The following is a 20,408-nucleotide window of genomic DNA, read 5'->3' as shown; positions in this document are numbered from 1 at the left end:
GCCCTGTCCCAAGCTTGGTATGCAGCGTTCAACCTGAAAGACGTGTACTTAGAGCTCAATCCTTCCGCTTCACAGGCTTACTGTGCTCTTGCGTTCGAAGACACAAAGTATCAGTACATAGTCCTACCCTTCGAGTGCTCCATAGCCAGTTGGGTCTTCAGGTCAACTGGGAAAGAACGATCTCGCCCAAGTGCTGAGTATCTCTTTTCTAGTGCGGAGTTGGTCTCGGTCTACCGCATCTCTCAAGTGAGGTGTGCCAGTTCAGTGCTACTTAGAAGTGAGAAAGGATCCCACTGAAAATTTCAGAGGCTCCTGGGGCATATGGCAGATGCAGCCGCACGGCTTCCTCCATATGGAGACCGCTTCAGCACTGGCTTGACCGAGTCCCGAGGTGGCCGTGGTAGAGCGACACGCTCTGTGTAAGTAATCAAACACCCTGGCCTGTCGCCAAACCCTCAGCCCATAAGCAGACCTTTTGTTCCTCGGGCTATGGCTCTTGGAACAAGTGTCCTCCAAATGTTGGCTGAGGGGCCACGTATAAAGGGCATGCAGTAACAGAGCTCTGGGCGCCCTCTGACTGCATTGGCATCCGTTGCCTCGAGTTGCTTACAGTCCCTCGCTTCGAGACACCGCAAGTTCAGTGATCTTCATTACACTCAGGTGTTGAGCAGAGATGCTCAGTGATCCCCTTCACATCTGGTGTTGAGCATTGCTCCTGTCTTGTGCACCCATGCTGCTCAGCGAGCCTGTACTGTACTAACAACATTGCGACCGTCGAGCTGTGCTCCCCTTGCATGTTGCAACTCGCCCGCCACCTCCTCCTTGAAGTCAGAAGCTTTTAACCCCCTGAGGTCGGATGACACGCGGGCGCGTCAACTCGATGTTTACTAAATGTTTCTATTAATATCTCCGCGATTGTGCAGCACACATAAATGGTTCTGATTTTGCCGTAATCGATAGATTCTCAGCTTCAACGTCCTTATTCTCGCGAGATCGTACGTGACTCATACAGAGAGCAAGAGGGAAGATAAGATGACCGTTCACCTTGCGTGATTGGTGGGATAGCTTGCCTGTCTGCATTTTGTGTGAAATCAACCAATTGATGCGGTTGAAATCCCTAAGTACCCTCCCATCTCCTCACGGTGAGGAAAATACCAAGCTGACATGGAGAGAGAAAGAGTAAAAAAGTCTGCAAAAGAAAAAGTCAGCGAAAAAAACATGGCAAAAACATAAAGAAGAGGAAAGCCTAGGACTTGCGGCGGTTTTGGAGAGCAGCGACGAGGATGAAAGGCGAGTTTCCGAGCCTGATGGATTTTGGAGTCATCCCAGTGACATTTCCATATGTTGTACTGCCTGGTCAGCCGCCCAGTCCATATGTGTATTCCCCACATTACCTCCCTTCAGGCCAGGATGTGGTTTCCGCAGCGTACCTTTCCTTCCTTGACAGGGTACGCTTTCTCAGTGGTCCTGTAGGAACAGCAGTTGACTTCCCTGGCCTAAGCCTCGCCCTTCTCCGCCTCAGAGTTTCCGTTCCCTCCTTCAGAGAATGCATACGCAACCAGGACGTTTTCAATTGTAATGTATTTTAAAATGTAATTTATTCCTGTGATGGACAGATGAGTGTGAGTGTGTGTGATTTTTTATATATATATTATTTTTTAATTTTTTTAAGGGAAAAAACATTACAACGAAAGTAAAACATAAATGAAAAGCACACACAAAATACAGGAGAAATTATTTACTAAGTAATTTGTAGCCATTTATAAAATTTAAACATAAAAAGGGAGAAAAATGCATATTGATCTTACTAAGTTATTTCAAGGAATAACCCAGACAGCAACATAGTGTCGACCCAGACTCGGCCCACATCTGGTACGCATCGAATCCACATGTACCGGATCTGGGCCGACACTATGTTGCTGTCTGGGAAATATGCTGGCCTCAGAAAACACTACAGGCACTGCATCAAATAAAACTAAACAGCGTTTCACACATTACAGATATTCTCAAAAGAAGTTCATTCAAACATTACAGATATTCTCAAAAGAAGTTCATTCAAACAATGCATTTTGTTTCCCTTTTTAACATTATAACATTATTTGCTGCATTAATTAAAAAGGACAACCATGTGCAATGTTTTTTTTTCACTTAATGGTGAGATTAAGATATTATTAAAGTAATATCTTTGCTTGAGATATATATATACTCTACAAAAGTTTGAAATAATTAAGATTATTTTAATGTCTTTGAAAGAAGTCTATAATTCTCATCAAGGCTTTATTTAATAAAAAAATACAGTAAAAACATCAATGTTGTGGAATATTATTACAATTTGAAATGTTTTCAATTGTAATGCATTTTAAAATGTAATTTATTTCTGTGATGGAAGGATGAGTGTGTGTGTGTGTGTGTGTGTGAGATTTTTTTTATTATATATAATAAAAAATATTATATTATATATTATGGAAAAAACATTACAAAGAAAGTAAAACAAATGAAATGCACACACAAAATACAGGAGAAATTATTTACTAAATAATTTGTAGCCATTTATAAAATTGAAACATAAAAAGGAAGAAAAAAAAAAAATATATATATATATATATATATGCATATTGATCTTATTAAGTTATTTCAAGGAATAACCCAGACAGCAACAGTGTCGACCCAGACTCGGCCCACATCTGGTATGCGTCGAATCCACATGTACCAGATGTGGCCCGGATCTGGGCCGACACTATGTTGCTGTCTGGGAAATATGCTGGCCTCAGAAAACACACTACAGACACTGCATCAAATAAAACTAAACAATGTTTCACACATTACAGATATTCAAAGTTTGAATATTTTAAGATAATTCAAACAATGCATTTTGTTTCCCTTTTTAACATTATAACATTATTTGCTGCATTAATTAAAAAGGACAACCATGTGCAATGTTTTTTTTTTTTTTTTTTTTTACTTAATGGTACACTATGTAACTTTTGGCCCTCTTCCGGTTAAAAACAAAAGTGCAGGCATTTTGCAGAAGAACATTGTTTTGGTTGTGCTTCGACTCTGTGCGACTGTGCAGATAAATGACCTTTTACAATAGATAATGCTTTACAATGAACTCTGAAAGCTACACTTTATCTGTTCAATAAAATAACTTCCCTGTTGAGTAATAAATTCACTATCTCCACGTCACTTTTATGACATTTCAAATCCCTCAGTTCTAACTACCTCAAAAAAGAAAAAGAAAAAATCCAATATTGATTCTTGTTTTATTGAGCGATAGAGCTCGGACGCGTTCTATTTTTGTCAGCTGACTCTCCTCTTTTCGGGTTTATTTTTAAAATGGGGGATTCCCGGGAGTTTGGAGATTTAGCTGCTCCATGTCAATCTTTCTCGGTCGTTGTGAAACTAACCTCTGTCACTCCCACATCAGACACGCGCCAACATAGCCAGAGCAACTTCTCTCTATTAATGGATATGACGAGACAAGCACGGGCGAGAGACGTATGTGCGCAATTTTTGCACTGGTCTAAGATATAAACACTTACAATAGGCTTTCAGTGGCGTGTAACGCAGTCACTCCTACTAGCCACTTTGGCGTGTTGAATTTTATATATATTATATACATTTTTCAATTGTAGTTTTTTAAAAAGGCATCTGAAATAATAAACTAAGTGCAATGTAGTGTTTTCAAAATATTGATTTTTTTCAATGCATATCGATACTGAAATATCTGAAACACTTCCAATACTCATTTTCCACAGAAAAGATGCACAATACCAGCTGTGCTTTCTCACTCTCTCATCTCTCCGACAGCGAGTTACACACAAATCCGCCTCCTCTCACTCACTCGTTTCATTTGCTCCGGATGAATATAGTTGGTGCTACAGGGCTTGAAATTATTGAAAGTATTGCACATCATTTTACTCATTCCCGCAGATTTTCTGCTCACACCCAAAGTGCGGCACACATAAAGCAGCCTCTCAGTACTAAATCAAGTTCTTTTTCGCTGCTTATTGCGCTTAAACAGTCAAATACACAAAATAATGTCAAAATGCCAGTCTTGGCGTGTATTCGCGTAAACATAGTCAGTTATGTTTTAAGTGAATGCAAACAGTTGAGAAAGAAAATGCATGTGCAACAGTATAACGGATCCGCGTGTCAGGTCTTAAAGTGACAGCAGCCTAATATTCCTATAATATTAAAAATATCTATATGGCAGTTTTCCCCCCATGGTATCGATGTCAAAATTGTGGACAGTGAAAGCACTCGCCACAGTGGCTGCTGTGCAAAAAAGTTCATTTTAAGCCCCGGACTCAAGGTAAGATAAAAACACGTTTTGGAACATCGATTGATGATGTATTGAGTTCAAATTTAGTTGATTCTTAACAAAAAAAAAAAAAAAAAACCTACATAGTGTACCTTTAGTTACATTTTTTATTACTGAAAGGACAGTGGAGAATTTATGGGAAATGATTTGGAGTTAGGCACGAGATGGGAAAGATGTGCAAGTGGTGCGAGAGTTTCGGTAGGATAATGTTTGGTTCAGCAGAGCAGGGGTGGAATGTTCCAGACAATTTTGATTGCCACAGAAGCATCTCAGTGTCTGCCTGACAACTAGGCTATTTCCAATTGCACATGTACATGTATAGAGGACATAGTTCACAAATCTCCACAGGGGGGAGACACTGCCCATGTAATGTAATGTCAAGAATGCCAAACCCCCTTTGAAACGCCCATTCAAAGCATTGCATAGGCAGACAGCGGTGTTTACAAGAAGGCTGGATATTAGAAATATGAGAAGCAGAGCAAGACTAGATAATAAACATTACAATTTTGATTTCTGTGCATCCATTCCTACAGTATATAAAAATAGCAACCATGCATGTACAGTATATGGGCACAGAGGGCTTAGCAGAGACGTACTGGGCAGCTACTGTGACCCGACGACCTCTGACTTTACTGCGTCTACCAGGAAGCTGAGTTCATTACACATGGTCTCGTGTCTGTAGGCCATGCGGATCTGGGCTACATTTGTCCGCCGAATGTCATTCCCCTCTGGCCCATCCTTTAGGTAATTGACCCCAAGGAAGTACTTTTTCTCCTGAGGAAAATGGCAAAGGGCTTCAGTGTTGTGCTGAACAAATATTTATATAAATGTCATGAATTGAGGATGTGCACTACCTCGTGGGAAAGGCCACTCTGCAGGACACTGTTCCTAGCGATCTCGCACACGTCACATGTGCTCAACTTCCACAGTTGGGCTGCAATAGCATACTCCTCCATTAAAGCCTCCTGCAGTACACATAAAAAAACAATTACAAAGTTACTGTATATACATAAATTACTGTATATTTAAAAAGTAAGTAATTCAAGCGCAATTTCTCAAAGACGCAGACTTGTGTAGGCTGGAACTTAAAAATGGCAATTAATGGAAATGAAATGAAATAAAAACGCATTAAGTACATATGATTTACCTAAAAACTTATTATAAATATATAATTTTTCACATTAACTGCATTAATTAATAAATTAACATTTTGAAGTTCAAAAAGTTCAAGCCTCTGAGAAATTGTGCTGATGCTTTTTAAATATACAGTAATGAAATCAAAACGAATAATTCTTGTTTTTAATGTAAATGATCTATATCAGTACACATTATTATTATTATAATTATTATTATTTAAACAAAGCAACTTCCCCTCCCTCACAGCGACATCTCTTCTCTGATAACGTGTTAACTGACGTGAGGGCGGGGCAACATCACAACAACAGCAAACGACAACAATCCAAAATCAAGTCTCGCACTAAATACATTTTTTCTTGTTCGAGAAGTGTTTCACTCTGATATACGTCACAATATGGAAGAAAAGACTAATGCAACTTCCGTTTCATGCCGACGTTATTTTTTTTCAGTGATCTTTTGCAAGTTACATCGCTACGAATGTGAGCGAGTCTTTGAATGATTCACTCAAGCGAATCATTCAAAAACTGATTCAGTCAGGAATAAAACAAAACACGATGGCTGTGTGTTGCACGCAGACGTGCTACATATAAATCTGTTGTGGATTTGTTTGGAATTGTTTTCACTGGAGGAGCAAAAATAGATGGCAAGTTTGCATCTAAAATGTAAGTTACTCGATAATTTTTGTTTTGTTTATTGAGCTATCTTGGTGGCACTTGGTCTCAACAACAGGACAGCATTTATTTCGTAGGCTGCGAAATTTTATTCTATTTTAAATTTAATTCAGCCTCATGCCTACGGACATATTCAGTGTGCTATTGATTCATACGGTCGGAATTTGGATAATCATTAATTAACAAAGGACCATCAGTGACTTCCTTTCCTTGCTTATTTTTTATTAGAGTATTTATTATTGAGTTGTTTAGAACTGGCTACAAATTCTATTTTTAAAATTCCGTTCACATTCCAGTTGGAACGATTATAGTTATATTATTCTTGACATTCTGCCCTCTAATTCATTCATTCATTTTTTTTTTTTTTTTTACTAACTAAAAAGCCTTTTAATATTTCATCTTACTAGTTACTAGGATATCTTATTAGCAAATAGGGAGTGATATTTATATGCATTTTATGTAAGTGGTCTGCTATACTGTTAAAATACCTCATCAAATTTCATTTTAAGCTATCAGAATTTCATCTTTCTTTTTGGCCATATAGGGCGGGCTAAATATCAGAAACCGAACCAAATTGCACATTTTTCTCAGTTTTGTCACAGTTTTTCCCTCAAGTATGAGCTTCATATTCTCATTATATCATTCTATAGGAGCCATAAAAGCCTGATGTATCAAATATGATACTCTTTTTTACTCTATTTTTAATAATTTTGTCTAAAGGTTTAATAAACTGTTCAGTTTCAAAAAGTTTTTTTTTTTCTGACTATTATTTCATATGTCAGGCTTAACCTGGTTTATAAAATCCATTATTGAATATATTTATTGAAAGTTTAGAGCATTATTTAAAATTTTAGGTGGTTACTTTTTTAGCTACAATTTTTTTTCCTAAACAGGGTTTTCACAGCGATGCCATAGCATAGAAGTACCACTTCTGGTTCCCCTAAGAACCTTCCAGTGAACCGTTCTTAAAAGAACCACTTTTGTGAATCTAAAAATCTAAAGAACCCTTTCCACTATAAAATAACCAATTGCGCAATGGAAAGGTTCCATTGATATTTAAGGTTCTTCATGTAACCTGCAATGGCAATAAAGCACCTTTATATTAAAGAGTGTGTAAGATGGTTGTAGTTTGACCTTGGTGTAGTGGAACTGCAAGGGGTCGTCAGTGGAGAGGGACACACACAGGCCTTTGTGTAGGAACTCTCGCAGTGGGTTCTTGGAGTATTCCAGGAACAGACTGTTGTTACTCAGAGGGGACATGGCAATGGGCACTTGGGCAAGATAGTACAGGTACTGCAGCACAGGACTCTGGAGAAACACACACACAGACAGACATATGTGTGTTACGTGAGAAGATCAAATGCTCTGATCAGGCTCTTAGATCTGCCTGCTTTCATTTGCATGTTTTTGTACAGCAGCAGAGGCTCCATTGATTCTGGGCTCATCACTAACACGAGTACATAGTCAAATCAAGTGGTAACACGTCACATCTGCATTTGCTTAATTAATAGACTCGGGCCAAGGATCTGAACTCTTTCTGAACTCTTTGCTGCCACCATAAATTAAAGTACAAAATATTTGTTAGTTTGACTAACAAGCTCTCATAGTCATCATTCATCTTGTCAGAATGATATTGCATTAGACTTTGAACTAAATTTCAAAAGCGCACAGCATAATTTCCCTCATTTTAAAGAGCTGTTGAGCACTGCAAGTTTGGACTAATCTTCTACTTCTTACCTTTTTCAGGTTTAAGCCATGAGAGATGTTGTCCGCGGTGAGGAAAGCTGAAACCAGGTGGGTGATAGAACCAGCTTCTCCACAGTGTGGACGGAACTGAAAGGTACTAAGACCACGTTCCCTGTGAAAACACACACATATGTAAGTTGAAAAATTTTAGGGGGAAAATTAATGGAAGATTATAGGCCCCCACTTGTTGCAAATATAATGCCAAAATAAGAAATTATAGAGCAAATTTGAGAAATAAAGTTGCAATTACAAGAATACATACAATACACACTCACCGGCCACTTTCTTAGGTACACCTGTTCAACTGCTCGTTAACGCAAATATCTAATAGGCAAATCACATGGCAGCAGCTCAATGCATTTAGGCATGTAGAGGGGTAGATAGGGTAGGGGTATGTGCACTGGGTAGGTACTATATTTAAATTTGAATTTACTTTCCGACCGCTAAAAAGTGCATTCTATATAGTCTGAATAAGGGTAGTATGAGTAAAATTCGGTGGTACTACATCCGCCATGTTGTTACCATCACGTGAATTACCAGCATCAGCTGCGTCACTTCACTACCATTCATAAATCCTCTCCCGTGGCCTCATGGGACAGCAAAACGTCCATCGAATGCGCACTTCAGAATCTCGGCGAAAGCCGTAGGCCATTCATGGACTTTCCGCCTACTGATTTTTGAATACTATGTATTCGGACATACTACTCTTTTTAATCATACTATATAAAGAAGTATTGGATTTTGGATGCAGCACAGGTCAAGACAATCTGCTGACATTCAAACTGAACATAAGAATGGGGATGAAATGTGATTTAAGTGACTTTGAATGTTGCATGGTTGTTGGCACCAGACGGGCTGGTCTGAGTATTTCAGAAACTGCTGATCGACTGGGTGTGTATATTGCTAGAGACAAAATGCGCTATGACTATACAACATAACAGCTGCTGTACGGTATTCAGAGGGCACTTTTCCAGTCCGACTGATTTCGCTGATTTTTATGGGCTAAAACGATCAAATTTGCTGCCGCTTTTCTAAAAAAAATTGTGCCGATTTTATTACAGTTAAAACCCACCAGTAATCATGATGTACTTATGTAATTAGTGTTAGTGACAGTAAGATTACAGCTAATATTGTTGTGCATAACTACTGATTTTGTGGTTCTGGTCCCCCATGCACAGGTCACTGGTGAAATACTCATAATTCTGCTTTGCCAAAGATACAGAATAGTGTTAGACACAATAGCTTGCACAGTGTCACTGAATTAGCATTGCATGTAAGTAGTCAGTGACACTAATTATATACTGTTCTTTACCATGATATAATTGTCTATTGTCCCTCTCCATTACTGAAATAGGCCTGCCCCATATCAGAACTTTTCATTCCTTTTAAACACTTGTGTGTAAATCTGACGGTGTTGAAATCCCGGTGCTCCGTATGGTAAGTGCATCCCTGCTCACTTTATAATGGAATTCACTGCAATACAAGGGCAGGACACTTCAACACCTACCTACCTCCTACAGTTATTTCAAGATCTATCTACTTCCTTTGATTTGTCAGGTTGATATAGTTGATGATTTTTTCAACATGAAGCCAGTTATTTTGGTTGTAACCACATAAAGAATATTATTTAGGCTATCTGAAAAAAAAAAAAACACCGTTTTCTGCAGCATTGACTGTTTCCCGCGATTGTATTTCGCATTTATTTTATGTGCATATATGCATATATTATGTGATTGCATTTATACCTCTTCAATGCATTCAGAGGCCCTGGGTTACTGACCCCCATTAATCCGGTCCACAATCCATCCTTTATAAAGTGGAAAGATGATGTCAGTTTGTTCTACTGACAATATTCCACAGGCTTTAACAGTATCTCAGTTGTAACCCAATATGTGTGTATTACCGATACAGTGGTATTTATAGATGTCCTGGTGCATGGTGAAACTCACACATGCAATTGGAAACCGTTTGTTCTCGAATGCCTTCCAGTACTTATTCAAGGTTTATCAAAGCCTGAGGGTATAATAGTAGATCTAGCAAATATTAAAGTAATCTCTGTTTACTTCCGCCCCTTTAGTGCAGACATTTTTCCTATTGGTATGGGATATGTAGCCTCTCCCTTCAGCTAATGGAATTTTCCAGTTGGTGTGTGGAACAGATATAATGGAGCACATACTTCCTGAGGTTGTTGAGGACCATGATGTTGGCATACATGTGGAAGAGGTAGTAGCTGTAGGGTGGGTTGTCATCTGTTGTCCATTGCTCAGGCTTGGGGCTCTTATAAGAGAACATGTGATCGCTATGCTTGGATTCATCATCCACACTGTCAAAGCCAGTCACCTGAGAAAGAAGGGACGTCCAATGAGTGATGTGTGATAAAGTCTCGCAAAATGATTTATTTGAAGTGCACTCTGAGTTCTTACATTGCATTGCCTATTATCATGATATAATTAAACTTCTTTTTAGATAAAATGCACTATATTGATAGAAGTATGTAGACACCAGCTTGCACTCCTCTGAGAAGGTTTCCACTAGATGTTGGAAAATGGATGCAGGGATTTGCTCTGACACAGGAGCATTAGTGAGGTCAGGCATTGGTCAGAGGTCAGACGTTGGCTGATGGGGCCTGACTCGTGGTTGTCATTTTAATTAATCCTTGAAAATATGTTGAGTGGGGTTCATATCTGGGTCACATTTTTCATGCTGGAGCAGAAAATATCCTCCCTAAACTGTGTGAAATTTTGAAAGCACACAATTCCCTAAAACGTTATTGCATGCTATGAAAAATAAGATTTGCATTCACTGGAATTACTGCTTTATTCAAACCAGTTAATCAGAAGGGAGTGTCCACATATGTATGGCCATGTGATATTTAAAACAGTTAAATGAATTTTACATGAAGTACATTGATTTAAAAAATGTCCATCAAATATGAACCTTGAACTTACATATTTTAGAAATACGTGGAGCTCTTTGTGCTTCTGAGGATTCACTGTAGCCTCAAATAGAGGAAGGAAAATGTTCTCAAGCATCTTGGCAAAATTAGGAATCAACTTACGTGACTTGAAAATGTCACTGGAAGAAATAAACATAACATAATTGTAAAACAAGATATACAATTTTTGGAAAATACTGAAAATATTAAGAATGAATGTAGCTACTTACTATATTCTGGGCACCTGAATGATCCAGCGCATGTTTGGAGAGTACACTTTGTGCTGAATAAACCAATGGGAGAGACTTTCCCACTCCTCTGGGGAACGACCATAGATGGACAGTCGTGGTTCGGCATGCTGATACTTGCTCTCCTCCAGATCATGTGCTACTTCCTAAAAGAGACAAAAAGACAAATTCGGGCTAAATTAGTACCACGCTTAACTGCATGACATATAATGATGTGCAGCTTACACATTAACATTTCTGCATTTAGCAGATGCTTTTATCCAAAGGGACTTACAAGAGAAGAACAAATCAATTTGTCAAGCAGCCACTAATATACAATGGCAGGTTTATTTGACTAGATTAAGAAGCAAATTAGAGAAGAGAAGAAATGTAGAGATATTTCTCTCAATAGGCCCATCCACTATACTGCGGAGATACTTGGTGCTTGTGTATAGTTTGACTGATTTTAAAATGTCCCCACCAAACAAATCTAAAACCTTAGTCTTGTTATGACAAAATGACTATACCTTGATTAAGCGGGCAAAATACTCTCCTTCGATGTAATTGTCAGTCTTCAAGTAGATTTCCCTTAGCTCACTTGCTCCCACTGGATTGTACTTGGAGTTGAATTTGTCAAAGCGATGAAAGGTTTGTCTGCCCTGTGAATACACTAAACATGATGCATACTGTACAAGCAACTAGCATATCCCTGGGCTGTAAACATATAGATAAGACGATACTTACGGCATGGACATCTAAGGAGTCTACAGTAAGATCATAAGGGTCCATGTTCAGGTTGTTAAACACCTGTTTGAGAGTTAGTTTAAGCCCTGCCTTCTCCAGGACGACTCTCTCTGCATCAGTTTTATTGGTGGTTTGGATGAAATCAAGCAGGTGTTTCTGGCTCATACATGCTGCTGCATGAATATGCGTGTCTACCTGTAAGAGAGCATTTGTGTACATTTAGGCCGCAGTGGATATCACATTTACATAAACCAATGAGTCTTTCAAATTATACCTTTCGGACGTTGTAGAAATCTCTATGAGGAACACCTTTGAGTTCTTTTAGTTCCGCCATTTCGTTGAGCATTTCATGTAGGTAAAACTTTGACCCAAGGAAGTTTAGTCGTCTATGGCAGTAGGTCTTACTGTTTAAAGAATAAATATGTTTAGCTTTACATCTTGGATATGCAAATACAGAGACTTGATGACCGCTGTGGTAATATTGGTTGGAGACTTACGTAGGCCCATCAGTGATCATGGCGAGCACATGACTCATGTCAATGGCAAATGTTTCCAGGTCTGGATAAGGCAAACAGCGTGGTTTGTTCATGCTCAGATCTTCATTGTTTTCATATACATAAATAATGCCATCCTTCATCTTCATCTGATAATTGAGGTTCTCTGGAATATTCTCCATGCTGTAAGGGTCCTCTCCCTCACCAGGGCAGGGACAGATATCTGTGGAGAGCAGAAGGTTTCACCAAGAAAAAGAAGAAAAAAAAAGAAAGGCTAGGCAGACTTAGCTGGTGAAGCTGGTTGACTAGGAAAGTCTTGCTGGTTAAGTTAGAAAGAAGACATCAGTAGACCAATACAGTCTCCCTGGCTGGTGATCAGCATTAAAAGATGCTGTTTTCGCCTTTAGAATCGTTCCCATTCTAGTGCTTATTTTTCTTAGTTGTTCCTACTTGAGCTACACATAACTCAAGTCAACTCTTATGTCTTCTAAAATTAGTTCAATGTTGATGTCTTGGGAAGGGACATAAGAGAAACATCAAGCAAACATTTGCAAACAGAAATTCCACTGAAATGTTCACAGAGCCATAAATAAACCTAGAATGAGAACACGGTCTCCATCCAAGTCACATCTGGTTATGAACCCTGAGCAAATGCAGATGTACCTGGAAGAGTTTCATCATCTTCTGTCCACCTTTCATTTGCTGCAATGCGTAGGAACTGTGTAGTGGTCCGTGGGAACCGGTGATATGCCAGTTTTGAGTATTTTTCTCGAATAAAGAGAGCTTTTAGCAGACTTTTAGCTGCTTGCTCATAATCCTCAACTGTAATCTGAAAGTGCACAGTGATTGTGAAACATAACATGATTGTTAAAACATGATCAGCTGTTAAAAGAGTCTTTATATGAACTTTCAACAAATTATGACAGAATGTAGAGAAAGGTGGTTGATTGTCCATTCTAATAATACACACCCCAGCACAGTAGTCTCCGCTAATGATGACTCTTTGATACTCCGGCAAATTTTGTGAGATTGAGGAGCAGGTAGAGGAAGGGGAAATGAGGGGGGTCACCACACCCCGGACACTCTCCGTACTTAATGGGATTTGCAGTGACATAGATTGAGATCGAATAATCTTAAAACTCTTCTTCCTACAGAGGATTAAAGCGAATGGGGGCTAAAAATTTAATTATTCATTCACTAAGCACATGAATCATTAATTGCCCTGCTGGAAAATCCAATGAAATCCAGCTTCTGATGGTAGCTGGTTTGACATGTTTTCAAGATGGTCCAAGGTGGTCATTAAGGTCATTAACTGGCACAAGGGGTTTCCAATCCTGGAGGGCTACTGTCCTGCACAGTTTAGCTCTAACCCTAATTAAACAGCTAATAAAAGGTATTCAGGATCACTAGGAATCTCCACGCAGGTATTCTGTGGCAACATTCTGCAGGACATTAGCCCTTCCAGAGCAGGATTGGACACCCTGGGTCTACATGGTTGACTTGTTGGTGGACTTGGTTTCAACCAGACCATATTGGTTACGCTGGTACCAAATTTGGCCAGCAGCAAACCAGCTACCATGTTCAACAGACCAGCTTGTCCTCCATTGGCTGGTTTGGCCTGGTGTTTCAAACCAGATGAAGCAACTGGTAGCAGTCTACAGTGAAAAACAAAATGATGCTGACCGTTTGGCACTTTCTTCTGACTGTTGCTCAGCCAGTTCTCTGAGTAGCTCCCTCTGTCTGGCTTCCTGCAGGCCAATGGGGCAGTCCTCAGGGACAGTGTACATGGATAGGACATCTTTAGTGTCCTCTTCCTTTATTGCCGAGGCATACACCTTCTCTGCCAGTAGACGAACTTCCTCATCCACATCACTCAGAGCAATCTTCGGAAACTGCCGTGGCATATCTGTAAAGAAGCATGTTTAAACACACCTCAGTAACATTAAGCTGCTGAATTCTTGAAGTCATCTCTCAAAGCCTATGTCCGGCGATCCCATAAGCATGTCCCATTTTTAAGTCATGTTGAAATCAAACAAGTGTTTAGTGTTCAAAAGTGCTGTACTAGTCCGTCAGTTGCTGTCACTGCTAAAACAACGGGGTTACTTTGATAAATATGTCATGGCTCATGTCAACACGCTTGCTGTAAATAGTCCTGAGATGCCATGTGCATTCCCAGGCCGTTGATTTAGGCCAGCAAAGTCAGTCACTAGGCCAGTGCACAGCTGCAGACGCACTGCCTAATAAAACAGTTATGCTTGTGTAAGGACAGATCAAGTGTCTGAGCCCTGGCTTTGACTTCTCCCTGAACAGTTAAGAACATGGTCCCCAGTGGTCGCATCAAATGCTATCCAGGGCAAAAACCAGATCCCTTTGTCAAGGTTTCCATTCTTCATGGTCGTTCCAAGAAATTCCCATATCAAGTAGAATGTGTGCCTGTTATACTGACTGTTGTACAAGTTGTGTAACCATAGGTACCACAGACATCTGAGAACAAGCCAGAGGATATCTGGCATGAAACTGGAGCATATTCTACCTAGCTCTACTGATGAGAAATAAATCTACCATCAATTTGATCACATGATCACAAGATTCAGTATCTCCTCCATTACACAAGCCTGGTTTCCATTATAGATTTGTGCAAAACTTTTGCAATATTTTCTAAATGTTGATAAAAAAAACTATTGTGAAATGACTAAAACATAATTTTTTCCTCTTGCTATGGATGTTGGTAGGTTTACGTATATTGCAGTCACCGCACTAGCCATTATTTTTAATCGAAGGAGACGTACATGTGTTATCCAAGCTCTTTATACTTGGCAGCGGCCACGTATGGGGTTTTTCTGGGTGTTTCTCCCTCATATCTGCTTCGAGGTCTTGATAAATTGTGGCATTTCTTTGTTGTTTAGAATCCAGTATTCAGTACTATTTAGTCTTTTATGAGATTAATAAAGAACTGTCTCATCTTCTGTCCAAAACATACCGCGCCATCTTTAAAGAATGATCATGTGACATTTACGTACAGCAGGTGGCCTGTAAAAATGAAAAAACTGTTTCCGTTGCAGTTTTGCGAAATATTCCTTTTTCAAATTGCCTGAAAAATCACCTTAATGCAAGCGTAATTTTTTTTTTTTGCGATATATGGGAGTTTTTGCGAAATACACATGCTTCCAATTTCGTAATTTCAATTCACGCAATTTGAAGGGCAATGAAAACGCAGCTAGTGAAATCAAACTCTGTCAAAAAAATAATGCTGACTATTGCATCTGTTTTCACCACAAACTTTGATTAGGATCACTGGTTTTAAATGCTGTGAGGACGACAAGGAAGTTCTTCCACCCTGCCACTGTACCTATAAGACTTGCCAGAAAATAGTTACTGGTTCTGGTACACTCTACCTCTGTCTGTGGAAACCTGACATGCACAGCTGTGCGACTGCTGCCATTCTTACCTTCAACGCCCGTCAGCGCCATCTCGGCTTCGGCTGTTCTTAGCGGGTGCACTTCAAATGGGTTACTTGGTATATGTTTGGGTGTGCATGTGTGTGATGTGGGCCATGTCCAGTCGCACTCTGAGAAACTGCTGTCGTCTAACTGCTGTTTTGTTTCCTTGAGTATCTCTCTCCCTCTCTCTATTTTAAGAGGTAGAAAGCCACTAATCCTTTGAATATGTCACCGCCGCCTGTCAACAAAAAGCGACCCCGGATCCAACAAAGAACCGCTTACGAACAGGACCTTGCTCAATCCTCCCAACCCATCTCATGCGTACATATAAACCTGGCTTTCCCAACTCATTTTAGGGGGTAGTGAGGGATTTACTCACTCACTACCCCTAAAATCCAGCCCCACAAAACCCAGAGCTGATCTCCAAAACCCAACTGTCCACGTGAACGGAATCTGTGGCCAAAAGAGCATCTGCTTTGACAGCTTCAGCCATCCCTCACCCCCCGAGAACAGCGTTTAATCCCAGCTCTGACCTTGCTTTATGCACGTATCATTTCAGCCCCAGATAAACAGTCCTGCTGGCCATTAGCGGGGGTCTACATGAGGCATCATGTCACTAAAAGTCCAGAGATAATCACCCCCGAAACTGATACCTCTTAGTTACTTCAGAGCTTAAACTTGGTGTTGACAGAAAGGCTGCTGTTGATGTTGTCCCAGAGCATGAGAGCATGCCCAGCATCTATTTGTATCACATCCACTTGAAACCATAGAATAAACAAACCATCTCACCCTTTGCCTTCACAGACAGAGTGATCGTTAGAAGTGCACAGCAAGATCCACTTGCGCATACTCATTTACCCTGGTATGGAAAGCAGACTGTAAAAAAATCATTGTGAGGGGACAAAGGGGAAGTAGGTTTACCTGATCCAACTGTTGTCCTTTATGTTCCTGTAACCTCTGCTTTTATCTCATACCTTATCCAGCTGGAGCTCCAACAGCAAAACCTACCCAACTCTCTCTGTCAGACCAAGTGCGCCTGTCAGGCTGACCTGAAAACTGGATACAAGTCACATGATGGCGACACAATCCTGGTGATGTGCTGGGTATTATTACAGGGTGCTTGAACATGGCAGGGGGAGGAACTGGAAGTGGATTTTGTCTGGATGGAATTAAGATACAGCTTGAATATCTCTCCATCTCATTCTCTCTCCCACATATCAATCAGAGGGAGTTCTGGATCATATGACTAAAGGATTTAAGGGTCTGTGTGGTGCAAAGCTTTATCAGAGATTAATGTAGTACAGGCAAGTTCTAATGGCTTCAGCTCAGAGTTGATGGGTGTATGAGCAAAACCGAAGCCACAATCTGTTATATAAGCTGTGCATGTCTCTTTGAATGCCTTGCTACAATGAGGCTGTAAATGCTTATGTAAATAATGAATGACTACCTTAGGTGCTTTTCTTGCACCTAAGGGTCTATTTAATGGCTCAGACGTGCTTTGCCATCAAGAGGCTCTGTGTACAATGTAACTACACACAATGCATCAGGCTGTATAGTAGTCTTTGCATATAAAGCTGAGAAAGAACACATTGAATAAAAAGACATCATTTACTTTAATCCATAACCATAAATAATGGCATTTCCTATTAGCAAGAAATCATTATTTTCTCTGCTTTTCCAAAGGTACATTTCTTCTCCATCTTTTGTGCTCAGGTTTCATGCTAGGGGTTAAAAGGATTGTAGTTGATCCGTGATCCGTACGGACCGAGACCCACGGTTCGGCACACGTGTTTTGCTGATTAATTGCCAAGTTTCACTATCAATTCGATACTCGAGGACTGTTATCTGTGCGCACAGCACAGCCACACACACCTGAAGAGAGGCGCATTTCTGAAACCTCTTGAACGGACACATACACACAAACTCATGTCAAAATACTAGTCTCTTGACAAATATTCTCGTACACAGTTGGTTATGTCTTAAGTGATAGTAAAGAGTTGAGAAAGAAATCGGATGTTTATCATTATATTGGATCCAATGCATTCGGTCTTAAAGTGACAGCGACCTGCTGCTAAGTCATTGATGTTAATCAAACAACAAAACACAGCTTTAACAAAGATTAATCTATATTTTATACAGTGAACACTATACTGTTATTTTACATTTAGGCCTAATTATTACATGTCTGTACCTAAATACACTACAGTTAGACCTTACTTTATTTGTTATATTGTCATATTGTATCTATGCTTGTTATTAGTCTATTTGATCAAGTACATAGTATATTCACGAGAAACAGGATTGTAAAATAAAGCGATACCGTAATTGTATATAAAATGCTGATGTGTTATTGCTTGATGAAGCTTGTAAGACTATTGTGAGAATATCGTGAAGTTCAAGATTGGAGGACAGACTGTGGCAGGGATGCAGACAGTCTGTTTATATTATAAATGACAGGTTTTTTTTCTTAAACTAGCTAAACAAACTCTATTCTCGCTCATTGTAATTTCACGGTATCATACCTACATGTTTCTTCTAGCTTGTACTTTTACTAGAATTTTTATTGCAGCACTTCTCACGTTATTGGCTCCTTATGATGAATTATGCTGTAGCATTCCTTTAGAAGGCATTTGCTACATTAACAAAATAATGTAAATGTTTATGCAATGTCTCCCTCATTTTAGGGCCCAGCATAACATTCCTAGTTGCCCCCATCTGGTAGGAATCAGAAACAATTCCTGAAGAGAAGAGTTCAATAATGAAATAAAAAGTTCTGCAATAAAAAATTATATATATATACATTACTGATACTGATAGACAGTCTCTTATTGCAGGATAGGAAGAGAGAGAGAGAGAGAGAGAGAGAGAGAGAGAGAGAGGTGATAATGGCTCACCCTTTCCTATACACGGGCTGGAGAGCTGCTTCACTATGGGTGTCTGGAGTCTTCGCATCATTTCCTGTGTGCTCAGGCCTGGAGAGTGAAAGGACAAAACAGCATGTGCAGGAGCAGGATGAATAGGTGGGTATTTCTCAGCATTATTGCAACAGATTTGATGCCATGCTGAATAAGTGCATCTATTTGGATCCATTGATTAGAATTTCCCGTAAAGGGTATCAATAAACATACAAAACACTTTTGAAGAATAAATGTATGATAACAATTTGCATATTAGTGTGGATTGTACTGCATCACGAGAAAGAGAAATAGGCATTTATTTACAATGTAATAATGTTAGTCATCTTATTGAAGCACCTACCTTGCCTCCGATCTTACAGAACTCAGTGTCTTTTCTGCAGCTGCACCGCAAATACAAACCCATGATGTTCTCACAGGAAAAAAATGAAAGGAAAAGAAGAAGAAAAAAACAACTCACTCAGTTCTGCCCCCAAGTGATGTATGAGATATGACACTTGAAATCCACTAAGCAAAGAGAGGAAACATCACATCTGGAGTCAAAACACAGGGCTATAAAATTACACATTTCTTTCACTGATGTTTAACTTTATGTAAATAGACAGTGTAAAGATAGTGTAAAGTAAAGTAGTATATTTTCTTTCTGTCGTAGGCTAATTCATTATTGCCCCCTTGTGGAGATGTGTACATATGTCCATCAAAAACAAGAAGTTTTTGGACAATTACTATACTTACTAAAAATGTATGTATGTCATTGAATACCAAAACCAAGGTCAATTACATATATTATAGTCCTAATAATAAAAAAGTGCTTTACTATTAACCAGTCACTTAAAGCCCCCCCAACCTGCCATCCCGCAAAAAATAAAAAATAAAATGTGTTTTTATGCTTTTGGTTTATTAGTAACATTTTAGTAAAAAAAAAAAAAAAAAAAAGGATTCAGTGCACTTTACATTTGGTGGACAGATTTATTATTTTTCAAGTAGTCTCTGGTCTGTTGACCGCAGTTCTATATGACTGGTGCTTTGGAATTATATTCATTATAAAAAGTGCTTTACAGATAGGCTAAATCTGATTTTCATTTTTATGCTAGTGTAAAAATAACAATACAAATTAAATATCCCAAAAAATGTTTATTAAATTTGGCTTTTACTTTGGCTTTAGTACACTGACAATATAAAAGCCAATTATTATTATTTATTTTTTTAGTCTGTGATGCCATTTTCTGCCATTACACTGTATAGGTGAGTCTTTATACATGCAAAAATATAGCTACTTTTATAATTAAGGAAGGGAATTATATCTCCTGCAAGGGGATTATTAAATTTGGGGGTTCTTGGCATTAAACAGAAAAACACACTAATCTATGGACATCGCATGGTCTCTCTATATCTCTCTCTCACACACACACACACACACACATACATACATATATATATATATTACCAGACACTTAAGCGGAACCGACTTTAACAATAAAACAATTTCGGGAAAGCCGCACATACGCACAGTGATTGACATTCACACGCTCTCTGATGCTCTATGCACAGCAACAGCGCAACCTTCCGTTATTTCTAAAACGAGGCAATTAGTAACGGAGGCTTATGCTGTTAGAGAAAGATGCGTTATTTCGCATTTTACCTGGCGTTGCTTCAGCGTGACAGTCTCTTCTCCTGCACATTTCCCCGCTGCGCACTCATTCGATGATGGGCGGGGAAAGGTAGAATGATAGAAGTGATCACGCACCAATTACAACAAAGAATCTCGAGTTTCA

General features: G+C 39.2%; 1 protein-coding gene across 6 annotated transcripts; it reads right to left on the bottom strand.

Moving 5' to 3' along the window:
• Positions 1-4,385: 4,385 nt before the first annotated feature.
• On the bottom strand, positions 4,386-20,347 carry ampd3a (adenosine monophosphate deaminase 3a). 6 transcript variants are annotated; one of them, XM_084405311.1, is made up of 18 exons: positions 20,276-20,343; positions 19,094-19,140; positions 18,977-19,016; positions 18,613-18,690; positions 13,962-14,184; positions 13,249-13,426; positions 12,942-13,107; positions 12,282-12,501; positions 12,059-12,188; positions 11,785-11,979; positions 11,568-11,699; positions 11,044-11,207; positions 10,827-10,953; positions 10,055-10,218; positions 7,870-7,990; positions 7,267-7,440; positions 5,179-5,289; positions 4,386-5,098 (listed from the first exon to the last, which is right to left on the bottom strand). In XM_084405311.1, the coding sequence occupies exons 4-18, from the start codon at positions 18,671-18,673 to the stop codon at positions 4,928-4,930; spliced, it is 2,337 nt and encodes a 778-aa protein (XP_084261437.1). In that variant the 5' UTR covers positions 18,674-18,690; positions 18,977-19,016; positions 19,094-19,140; positions 20,276-20,343; the 3' UTR covers positions 4,386-4,927. The 6 variants fall into 6 exon arrangements, with proteins under 6 accessions (XP_084261437.1, XP_084261438.1, XP_084261439.1 ...); XM_084405312.1 differs by having other exon boundaries at positions 19,094-19,166; positions 20,276-20,290; XM_084405313.1 differs by lacking the exon at positions 18,977-19,016 and having other exon boundaries at positions 20,276-20,347.
• Between the last annotated feature and the right edge of the window lie 61 nt (positions 20,348-20,408).

Source organism: Rutilus rutilus (assembly GCF_951802725.1).
Source record: "Rutilus rutilus genome assembly, chromosome: 3".
NCBI lineage: Eukaryota > Metazoa > Chordata > Actinopteri > Cypriniformes > Leuciscidae > Rutilus > Rutilus rutilus.
The sequence above is the reverse complement of the archived record's forward strand: the minus strand, read 5'-3'. Positions and strand labels throughout refer to the sequence as shown.